Here is a 12,626-nt window from a genome sequence, read left to right on the forward strand (position 1 = left end):
ATTTCAGAATTCTATCTCTAATCGTTGTGGAGTTATGAAATAATATGTGTGAAAATTGTCAAATTTTCGAAAATTTAATTTAAACTAAAAAGTGAATTCTAAAAACATATTAGTGACCTTTTTTATACTTTTATCAGATATTTAAGTTCTAATAAGTCTTGTTGTGGTACCTTGTAATTTTTGTCCAATTGTGAGTTCATTTTCTTATAAAATTTTAGAAATTTAGAGCCTGCATTTTCTGATAATACTTGTAATCGTTCACGTACATATACCCTTAAGAAACTATTCTTTTGTTGCATAGCTATGTTATTGTATCTTCGCGTAAAATAGAGATTATTATCGGTACTTACCCTGCAGATGGCAGTTGGTGCATTGAGATTCAAAGCAGAGGGTCTCAATTATTGCAAGTTGATATTTGAAGCGGAAGACGAAAAAGGAATTGAACTTAATTAGGCATCTATTAAAACAGCAACAGGAATAATATTGTATGCTCTAGCGGGATATTGTTGTGCAGTTGTAATAAGTCGCATGAAATATTTATTTCAGCCTACAAAATATTCAGTTTCAAAACCTTTTATCTTCGCCACTGATCGGTTGTTAATGTTTTCTTCACAACAAAGCTGCCGTTTCTATTCTTTGAGTTTATTAATTACAATTATTATTAAGCTTAAAATATTTTGAAACATGTAATTATAACATTAATTGCGAAAACATATTCTATAAATTCTAACCTATTTTTTATATTTAAATGTACTGTATTTTATACTTGAATCTATTTATGACGAGTCCTACATTCTGGGGGGGCTATTGTCACTACGAAGTGAAAATAAATCTTCTCTTTCACCAATGCTACAAGATTAACTTGTATTCAAATTGCATTTCTATTGCTTTCTGGGCAATAGATTTATATTGTCTGCTATGAGTATTTATATAGTAAGAGAAAAAAATTTTTGGGACTTCATGATCTTATTTTCTCTTCACATTTACTGTTCATCCATAATTTCAGAGACGATATACGTATTTGTTTTCTCTGATCAAATATATCAGCGTGCTTCAGAGCTGTTCTGTGACGTGTTCCTTGTAATGCAATGGTTTGGTGAGATGGAAATAAGTGGATAACAACTTATTTATGACTAGAAATTCTACCGAGAATTGCAGAAGCAGCTGAAGGAAATCCTCACGGAAAAGAATAATCATTTCATCTGAGTTAGAATTGGCCAGTTTCTACGAACTTACGATATATCAAAGGCCAGATTATCATATGAATGACATATTGTCTTGCGACAATATTTTATGTTTCTACAAAGGAACGAGATCAGTTTTATTTATTCCCTAGTTAACTATCCAAAGATTTAGTTTCAGATTGTGCCACTATACTGGCCACAGTGTCATAAAATAAACTGCTTCAACTTTCCTACATCATGCATTATCATGCGTTATTAGATTAGATCCAATATCGAGAACGAATTCCTGACATGATTTGATACAATATCTGGAGTCTGAAGGTCTTCCTCTTACGCCTGTTTTTCAGAAGAAATATTTACAGAAAATAAGTAGAAATTTTAATTCCTTTGAAATCTCTTCAATACTGCTGAATTATGAAATCTCTTGAATTATCGAGTTAGGCAAAGAAAATAATAATAAAAAGGAAGAAAACTTGTAAAGTCTCCTGCAAAAACAAAAATAAATGCATGGAACATCATTTAAAAATTGAAAGGAATAAGAGATTTAAAACCTAGTTAACTCGCAATATGACCAAACATGTTAAAGCGAGTATAAATAACAGCGAGAAAAAAAAACCTAGCGTAACAGCTGTTACATGTCTGCCATGTTTTTTACTTTATACGTAATTAATTATTGTGTAATAATTAATTTCAAAATTCAATTTAGACAAAACATATCACTGTTGCGATTTTTGTATGACATAATATAAAAATAATAATAAAAATATTACAGCAGACTTCTTTTCGAATTTCAACTTTGCTAATTTTCGGAATTTTGAACTTGATCAGATGGGAACTGGTATACTCCACGCAACACAACCTAAAATAAATCAATTTAAAATGACATAAAATATAATAAATTACAATTAAATGCATCAAGTTAAATTAAATGAAAATAGTATAAAATAAAGTAAATTAAAATAATTGAAATTGAAATAAAATATATTAAATTAAAATAAAATAAAATAAATGAGGTAAAAATAATATAAATAAAAAAAATAATTAAAATGAATTAAATGCAAGTAAGTTAAAATAAAATAAATTGAAATAAAATAACTTAAATTAAATTAAATTAAAACAAATAATATAAAAATAAAATAAATTAAATTAAATTAAAACAAACTAAATTAATGAAATTAAATAAAAATGAAATGAGTTAGAATAAAATAATAGAAATTAATTTAAATTATTTAAAACATGACGAAATAAAATAAATTTATTAATAATAGAATAAATGCGCACAAGTCGTGCATAAGGTAATTAAGTTACATAAGATTACAGTTGTCGCACATTGAACTTAGCACTCTGTTTTCTCACATTGTTTATTCTCTTTGGATTCTTTGGACTGATGTTGTGAAACGTAAATATAGGGGGGGGGGGAAACACAACCTACATCACAATTCTCTAGGAGGGAAATTTGTATCTCAGAGGTTGCGTACGTTACAGCCAACAATAATGAATAGTTGTTAATTTGAAGATGTGTCACAGCGTTATCCTGAGCTTTCAAACACATTGTTCAGCGCTGTAGAAACTGGCCCTAAGTCTGAGTGTGATAGATTCAGTCTTGACAGAGTTGGTCAGACCTCTTAGAGAAACACATCGCAGTGTGGAGAGAGGTCATCGCGTAGTGCTGTGTGCGATCCAAATTATTTGCGTGACACAGTAATGCAGGACGGGAGATAGGACGGTGCAATTGAGTGAGTGATGCGTGAAATAGGCGAACTGCATGATGTGCTCGAATCTTTTGCTATCTCTATCAAAATGCTTTCAAGTTCTTACTTCTTCCTGCCAGGAGCTTCAAACTTGAGATGCTAAGTGAAAAAACGCTTATTGTTTGTGGGCCTTCACGTAATCTGTGAGTAATTGTTACAAAACATGTATAAAGGAATTATTGTTACTGGGAACATTTAGGACGTATTTGTAACAGATTATTTTTTCGGAAGATTGCAGTTCTACACGGCTGGATTCATAGTATCATAGTATAGTTAACTTTGTTACAGGAAGAGCTTTATTATCTGGTTTGGAATGATTGTATAACTGATAAACAATTCAATAGTAAATTGAGGTTATTCTCGGTGTCTTCTGTAGTTTTAAATAATTGTGATAGGTGGCGTTAATTCACACAAAATAATGTCGATACTAGGTCAGTATGATAGACAGCAATTTTGTACAAAAATACACACGACTATGAACATGGTAATAAAGTAAAAAGTTGAAGACATTCGTAGTCCCTCCCTCCTCCCCAGAATATTATATTGCTGAAAGCTAATAACTTTTTAGACAAAGTAAATTACAGCTTCAAAAAGCAGATATTTGTATTCATTTTATTTTATTTTTTAATTGTTTTGTCATACTTTCTAACCAATAAAATATGTTTAAATAAGTACCAAGATCCATTGCAGACTGTGTCCTACAATAATAAATGCTGCTACAATTGCCATTCAAACTGAAATTACATAAACAAACGTAAAAAGCAAAATATTTTCTTTACATGACAATATTTTTTAAGAACCATTATATACTGTGGACCAGAACATTTCTAAAAATTGTATAACTTTGCATTACATTCAATCCATTTGAAGAATGCATAAAGAGATCACTTTTTTGTCTAATACGTTCTTGAAAAATAGTTTAGTGTGGAAATAAATATTGCCAAAATGTACATAATTTTTTCCACTTTATATTATTATTATTATTATTATTATTATTATTATTATTATTATTATTATTACCATCATCGTCATTGTTATTATCATTATTATTAAGACATAAAAGCAAATACGCCATTTCTCATTAAACCCATTTGCGTTTAAATTTAATTTTGTTAATACTAGAAATTTACACGTAAATAAAATACCCACCTGATTACCTAAGTGTCTCTATCTAACACCAGATAACAAAGCTTTCATTTTAGTTGCTTACAACGACCTTCTACTGGGGGAAAATTAAAAACATTCTGAATGCGAAGATGTGACTGGCATCGCACCCTTCAAGCCCTGGACAAGTCCTCCACGCAGAGCGACACCTTGTTTGTGACAGTGATAGCAAAACACAGACATTTGTTTTGTTTGAAAGCGTTTGCAAGAGATTCACTTCAACCCAGTACGCGGTTCAGGAAGTAGGGGTAGAACGAGTGGCCCTGCGGCCTCGTGAGTCTGCGCCCTCTATTGGGGCGCGCCGGGATCTCCGGCTCCGTCTCGATGACAGGCGGGGTCTGCTCCCCGTCCTCCTGCTGGGTGCCGGTGGGGACCCAGTCCCCTGGCGCCTTCGTCCCCTCCTCCGCCGTCTGGTTGTCCCCCAAGTGTGGCAGTCCTCGCAGTGGCGATGGAAGAAACTGTCGTCGCCGACTTTCCTCGTCGTCGTCGTTGACGTCTATTTTGCTGAGTTTCGGGCTCTCCTTTTTCCCGACCTCGGTAGGGATGCCGGCTTCCTCGTGGAGGGGCCAGGTTGTCTGCGTCATGTTGTCGTGGCTCGAAGCGGTGGACGTCGTGTTGACAGTATTGGTTGCAGTGAACGAAGTCGTGTTCACTATGGCGGTACCCTCGTGGCTTGAAGCGAGGAAAGTCGTGTTGGCGATATTGGTACTCTCACGAGTTGCAGAAGTCGTGTTGGACGCGTCGCCGCTTGAGGTCATGTTTGTGGGAGGTACGCTCTCAGTCTGGACCACCTCGCCCCTCGTCCTGACCTCATCTGAGTATTCACTTATCGCAGCTGCCGTGGTGAATGCCTTCGTCTCAGTTGGCATCCCTGGCGACGATGTCACCATAACGTTATTAACGGTTGGCAAGGCTATGGGGGAGGTGACAACCGGAAGAGGTGAAATGGGAGAGCTTCCTCCTGTAGTCTCCGCCTCGTCTTTATGTCCCTCTATCATCTGCTCGAGCGGCTGTGTACCGACGATCGTCTGCTCCTGGGGTTGCACCTCCTCGATGATCTGCTCCCGAGGCAAAGTTCTCGCTGTCATCTGTTCGGACCCCGTAGCCACGTGTTCCAGCGGTAGAGGTTCTGCAACCATTTGCTTCTGGAGCTGAATCCCTTCAACCATTTGCTTCTGGAGCTGAATCCCTTCAACCATTTGCTCCTGGGGCTGTGGCCCCTCTACCATTCGCTCCAGAGGCTGCAGCCCCACAGCTGTGATGATCTCCACCGCCGCGGTGGTATCGGCGGTGCTCGGCTGCGTGGTGGCAGCGGTGAGCGCCGACGTAGCGGTGCTCAGGGCGGGCGTCGTGGTGGCGTTGGCGTCCTCTGCTAGCGTGCCCAGCGGTGGGCTGACGTCATCGGCGTCGCGGCGGTGGCGCGTGGGGGGCTGGTGGCTTTCGGTGCCGCCAGCGCTGCCGCCGCCCGGCGTGCCAAGAGTCGTGGTGCTCGCCGACACTGGTCGATCGTCGTCGGCTGGATCTGCACTGCCGTTGTTACACGATAGCTGACGCATCATCTCATTTCGGTCCTGCGAACATATTCTTTGTGTAGTTTTACAGCCTTGTCTATGGGTGGTTCACTTTAAATGGAAAACAGGATTTGTACAGACTGTTTGCCGTATTGTAAAACCGATCAATAATTATGTTAAATATTGGCTTAGGCTTTCGCGGCCGGTGTTCAGGGTTGTGGGTACGGTGACCAGATTCATATCGATAGAAAAGAGGACACAAAACTTCAAAAAGGAGGACATTGTTCGAAAAAAGAGGACAAAAATATTTATTTATTTAATTATTTATTTATTTATTTGTGTATTTATTTATTCTGGTGTAGTTAAGGCCATGAGGCCTTCTCTTCCACAACACCAGGAATACAAATAAAATAATAGAAATAAACAGAAAAAAATACACTATATACAAAATAAAGCTACAAAATAAATAAATATAGAGAGAAAAAGAAACACTATAGCCTAAACAAAATAAAGCCACACAATAGTAATATACGTTACAAGAGCGGTATATTGACGTTTTCATGTTCGAGGAAAAGATTGAAAAAGCGAAACGTAGTTGAGCTTTTTTTAATTTCCGAGAACATGAAGCAAACATACCGCTCGTGTATCGTACATTATTTTGTGCGAAGATCGTTTATTACATACCTGAAAGACGAATTTGTAATTAGTTGTAATGAAATATCCATCTTCGTTTCTGTTTAATGACGGCAACTTTAGAAAACAAAAATATCTATACTCCAGCAGGCCGTGATATACGTCTGTCTTTTTTTTTCCCCCCCAGTCTATAAATGCGAACTTAAAACAAACGGTAAGGTTATGTAATGATTTATTTTTCATTTTAATATTTTAACAATATTATTTATATACCATATTGCAGTAATAACATCGGCATCTGGAGTCTTGTTGATTTTTTCACGGCTTCCTTAATGTTACTTGTATCAGGAATGCAATAAGTTTCGTGGAGTAGTAGACTTTACTTAATTTTTGCAAATATTTAAGAACAATAATTAACATTGCAATTTAGGTGAAATTGCGGTGGTAAGTTTCCAATTTATAATTATTACTATGTTAAACATCTCTAAAAATAATATGTTAAAAGCCTAAAGCAGTAAAATGAATGTCGCACTTAAGCGGTAAGAAGAGGGAAATTGTTATGTGTGTTACGTTGGGAATACTGAATGTGGTATTTCACACTTACCGCGTATTGGTTCTGTGCGGAAAACAAGCAAATACGCACGATCTCGCACAAAAATATACACAGGTTGCAGTCACACAAACTTTAAATGAGTGATTAAGTATCATAATTAATTGTATCCTAACTAATTAACTAACATAAATAAGAAACTTGCAATTTTAATCTAGATTAAAAAAGAAAAAGAAAAAAAAAAAACAAATCAATACTTCTAGCAATACCTAAAAGCATTAACTAAGACAAACTTTTCCAATTTAATTTTGAGTTGTGATAAAGTCCGGCAGTCCCTGACGTCATTAGGTAACGAATTCCAGAGGCGAGGTATTTCTACAGTATAGGAAGATGAGTATAAAGACGTTCTATGATGAGGGATAGAAAGAAGTGCTTGATGTCGGTTTCGAAGAGTTGTAAGAAATTGAAAGCGTGATAACAGATAATTCGCAGTAGAAGTATGCATGATTCTAAACAGAAGAGACAGTGGAAGTATTGTTCTTCGTTCCTTCAGACGCACCCATGAAAGTAACTGGTACAGCAGTGGCAAAAAAAAACCGGACCGACCCTTATAGCTGATTTCAGAGCCTTGTTCACTCCAGAGCACGATAGACTGGTAATTAAGACTTTCGTGGCTCGAATCCTGCCTGGGAAGGAAACTTTTTTTTGTTTCTTATTCAAATTTATTCCTAATACCTTTCGATTGCAGCGATATTTTACTACTTAATTAACTTATTATTCCCAGAATATGAATTTTACCAGCAATCGAAGAAGTAGAAGTAGAAGAAGGGGAAACAATTCGAAAGGTAGTGCAACAAAAATTGTGACGTGGGAAATATACATTCTTTAATATTAAAGACTACGATATTTAATAAGTTATTTATGATCTTGTTACAAACATATTTTGTCATAAATATTGAAATGTTCTTCAAAAACTTTCTTTAAAACTTCAAATAGTGATCGTTTTCACACATTCAGTTGTATGTATCCGATTTTAAATGATAAAATAATGTGTGATCAGATTCACCCTGGTGTTGTGACACCGATCAACAATAAATATTAAAAAAAAAAATAAATTAAAGGCAATAATGAAGTATCGTCCAAATGGGAAACGGTCACTTGGTCGATCTATGAAAAGATGGCAAGAAAATCGATTTTTCAGGCCGTTCTTTTGGGACTAGTACTTGACAGGATGATGATGATGATGATGATGATGAAGATGGAAACAGTAGAGGACAGTTACATTCGATATACTGCTGTTGCAACCAGTGAGGGACGCTTCATTTGATGTTATGACAACCGACAAAATGTTTCGTTGTGAGACAAAATGCTGCATTTGGTGTGAGCCCGACCTTAAGAAACATCTGAAATAAATTAGAAAAGAAAAAAAAAAAAGATGACTCACAGCCTGGCCCTTGCATGCAATGCGTCGGGTGCCATCCAGCCCACAGTCCGACGTCAGCTCCACTGCCGCCTGTTCGGGCAGATACGTCACTGTCAGCGATGGCAGAGAAGTCAGCATGCAGCCATCAACCTTGCGCGCCCATGGCGGAACTGCAACAGACGACATGGATAACGAGAAAACAAATCTGGAAAGAAAGATCTTCACAGGTATTCAAACTGCACACTGGATAGTAAATTTTATTTTGGGGTGTTTGAAAGTAAATAAAAACGCAATTTCAAGCGCCGCCCATGATACATTACACGCAAAAAAGAGGTCAGCGGAAGTAATGGTTCGATTAGCGTTTTTATAGTCGCGACGCTGTTATTCCCGGCGTGACTCCTCCTCTTTGCTTACGTCTTAGGAAGTCAAGGCTCTGTAAAGTCTAGGTAGGTAGTATCGTTCGCCATTTTTGTTCTTTCGTTGCCGAGCTACCAGACGAGGGATCTATTTGCCACACCGTTAAACATTATCATGTCGCAGCTCCTATGATAATAAATCAAACGCACTGAAATTCAGCAAATAATTGAGCGACAAATAATATCCTCGTGTACTTTCTGCGAACGCCAACGAGAGAGCCAAAATGGTGGGCGATTATATTAAGTATTTATCCAGCCTTAGGAAATGCTTAACATCTTCATCAGCAAATCACAAGACGCACACGTTTAAATGTAGCCGACCTGCAACGTGATTGGCTGCCGGAAATTAGAGCGACGGGACTATAGCGTTCGATATTCGATAAGCATTAAATGCTACCAAATTAAAAAAAATTAAATAGAAAAATTTAAACAGTTTGTTACTACTGATGTGATTTTAGTCACTTCGTATTATATTTTTGGTCCAGGGAAAATATATTGTACTATTACTGACGCTATTTCCATTTTGAAGTAGGCTACAAGTCAGCAATATAAAACTGACTGTTAATTTAGAAGTTGGCAACATATTTTATGTCGATTATAACAACAATACAAATCGATAATAGCGTTCATACCATTCAACCAATAAGGAGATTGGCCCTATAATGGATCTTCCCCGCAAAAATTCCAGAATTTGTAGGAATAATAGCGATTTCACTCAAAATATTTCACTTTTATCAGTGTACTTCTAAAGTGCTTTAAAATGTTTCCATTCCCAATAAGCACCAACAATGTTATCGTACGATGAGTCATCAGACAAGCAAACAAACAAAACAAACAAACACACCAAATTAAATTAATTAAATTAAATAAATTAAATAAATAAAATAAATAAATAAAATAGACGTCATAGGTCAGTTAATCAATAGATTATTTCCATTATAGAATGTGAGGCTCCTCTGTAACACGTATTCTTCAAGAGAAAAGAAATGGTCTATCACTGACACGAACATTCTGCAACTTGTTCAAGGAATAAGACTGAATTAACAGTGAATTGAACACATGATATTCAGGAAAGGAGGGAAGATATCTCAACAAGACAAAATCTTCCTGAAACAAGAACCTCTACAAACAGTAAACCAGGCCAAATACCTCGGACTGACACTACAGACCACAACAAATTCATTCAGGGTACACACCAAGCAAAGAGCTACAGCAGCCACAAAAGCTATTCATGACATCAGAGAACTAACCAAGCTATCTCTCAAAACAGCGATGATCATCTTCCGCACCAAGATAGTCCCCATACTTACATACGGACTAGATCTAACTTGGGACAAACTGCGCACGAAAGACCTCCATACCCTAGAGAACGTCAAGGCGCGCTTCTTGAAGGCTGCACTAGGAGTATCGAAACACACACTATCCAGGCTGGTGTATGTGCTCGCCCACGAGACCTTCTTGATAGAAGACATCAGAACAAAACTCGATCTGCCCTCCACTTCCAACTGGAAGAAAGCTCTAGACGAGAGGATAAGGCAGAGGGAAGACATCTGGGAGGATTTGTACACAACGCAGGCCATGATAAACCGGACCTGGACAGACACGAACCAGAAGCTCCGCCACTTCGTGACATCGCTGGCGGTTCATGGATACCACCACAGGATATGCAGAATTCAGTGTTTCCACGAACCGGACGACAACTGTGTGTGTGTCCTATGCAACAAGACATGTGATAGATACCATATCCTAGTCTGTGGGAATCGGCAGCTATCAATCATTAACTTTGTTCAATCCAAGTGACTTTCATTTATGCACAATGTGTGCGCTTTATTATTATTATTATTATTATTATTATTATTATTATTATTATTATTATTAAATACTATTATAGTCACAATCATGCCTTGGTATGAAAGAAAAATTATCGTAAGATGAAGATTACATGAATTAACAGTGTTAGGTTTTTATAAATTAATTTCACAGAGCAAAGGGCATTTTGTAATGTTTGCTTCTTTTGCAGTTTTCTTATGTGTTTTCACTTTTTCCTTAAATTGACACAGACGCAACACCCATGCCCCAGACTGGATCCGAACCCACAATCCTTCGGACCAAGCTGTAGAGACATTCGTGCCTCTAAAATGCTACAAGCTGCAATGGAAGCAGCCGGACAGATAATCATCTTCAGGTAAACGCCATTAAACTCAACAAAATATTAAATACATGTAAGATGAATATTTCAACTAGAAAAACGAAAACATTTGCACTACTACAAAAATAGTTAAGAAGGGCAAGTTCACCGCTGTGGACTAACGGTTAGCATGTCTGACCGTGAACGAACGCGTCCGGGTTCAAATCTTGGTTGGGACAAGCTACCTGGTTGAGGTTTCTCCGAAGTTTACCCTCAACTCATTAAGAGCAATTTCTAGGTAACTTTCGGCGCTGGACCCTGGACTCATTTCGCTGACATTATCACCTTCATCTCATTCAGACGCTAGATAACCATAGCAGTTGATAAAGGGTCGTAAAATAACCAATTAAAAATTTTTTTAACGACAGACAGTGATTATATCGGAGGTAATGAAACAGGCGAATACATTCAGATACCGTATCTAGAATGTAGCATTTTAATAAACAGAATTAATGTCGGTTTAGAGGAAAACATTCAGGTATATAACAAACTTAATGGACGTATTAATAAAGATTTTGGTATAGCTGAGGAGGCGAGACCTGGCATGAGAGCTGTGCGAGAGGGGAAAGAATGAGCTATCAGAAAGGGAGTTTGTTTCATGATGGTTGATCTGTCATCCTCTGAGGACTTTAGTGCTGAGAGGAATGCGGTTCCGACTAGTCTAGCGCGGTACTGGAGTGGGAGGGAACAGTGACAGCGGTAGCCTGGAAGGAAGTACAATCATACTGAAAACATTCGCCCAATTTACGAGAGCAGTATGCCTATTAGTTTTCTAATGTATTTTTGGCGAGATATACAACCATTCGTACTTCCGTATTCAGAGAGGGAAAGTATTGTAGAAAATATTATTTATTTATTTATTTATTTATTTATTTATTTATTTATTTATTTATTTATTTATTTATTTATTTATTTATTTATTTATTTATTTATTTATTTATTTATTTATTTATTTATTTATTTATTTATTTATTTATTTATTTATTTATTTATTTATTTATTTATTTATTTATTTCTTCAGGTGAAGTTAAGGCCATCACACCACCAGAAATACAAATACAATAAAATAAATAAAAAGAAAAATCTTAATACAACTACAATAATATAAATGAAAAGAAGAATTATACTATATAATTTAGTGATTAGTAGAATTGAATTAAATTTGTAAAGTAATCAATTTAAATATACTGTACTGCTGAACTCACTTGAGAAGTAAAACTACTTGATTTGTATTTTAAGATATCACCAACAAATGATTACTTACAGACCTGTTACTAAATCTACGTATTACTTTGTGAAGAGATTTATTAAATCTACATACTTAGACTTCAACAAACAAAATTTGATAACACAATCCCAAGGGAAAAAATGGAATTCTCTGCATCAAAATCCACAGTTAATTCCCGATTTACCACGAAAATCGTCTGTAGCTGCATTTAGATTGGCAACAGGCCATGATTATTTGGCTAAACACCTGCATAGAATTGGAATATATCAGTCCCCTAACTGCCCATTGTGCAACTCAAACCAAGAAATGGATTCGGAACACCTCAAAATCTGTGCTTCATTGGCTGGTCATGATAATATCTTTAGAAAATATTGGAGTGCAAGAGGTCAAATGACTTTGTCAAACGCCTGGCATTAGAAAAAAACAACAACAAATGATTTTCGCATGGCATTATAGGAATCTGTTTTCACGATACCAATCACACATATTCTAAAATTCCAATAGAATAAAACCAAAAACTTTTCCACAGCATGTTTCCTTAAAAATGACTTGTAACGGTGAAATATTTAATATGAGTA

General features: G+C 36.3%; 1 protein-coding gene across 1 annotated transcript in view; it reads right to left on the bottom strand.

Moving 5' to 3' along the window:
• Positions 1-274: 274 nt before the first annotated feature.
• The window catches only part of LOC138708829 (mucin-22-like), a 198,157-nt gene continuing 185,805 nt past the window's right edge, over positions 275-12,626 (bottom strand). Inside the window, exons 5-6 of the mRNA XM_069839045.1 lie at positions 8,238-8,386; positions 275-5,670 (exon numbers count right to left, since the gene is read on the bottom strand). Coding sequence (XP_069695146.1) covers positions 4,318-5,670; positions 8,238-8,386 — 1,502 coding nt within the window. The 3' untranslated portion in view covers positions 275-4,317. The remainder of the gene's footprint in view (positions 5,671-8,237; positions 8,387-12,626) is intronic.

Source organism: Periplaneta americana, chromosome 11 (genome assembly GCF_040183065.1).
Source record: "Periplaneta americana isolate PAMFEO1 chromosome 11, P.americana_PAMFEO1_priV1, whole genome shotgun sequence".
NCBI lineage: Eukaryota > Metazoa > Arthropoda > Insecta > Blattodea > Blattidae > Periplaneta > Periplaneta americana.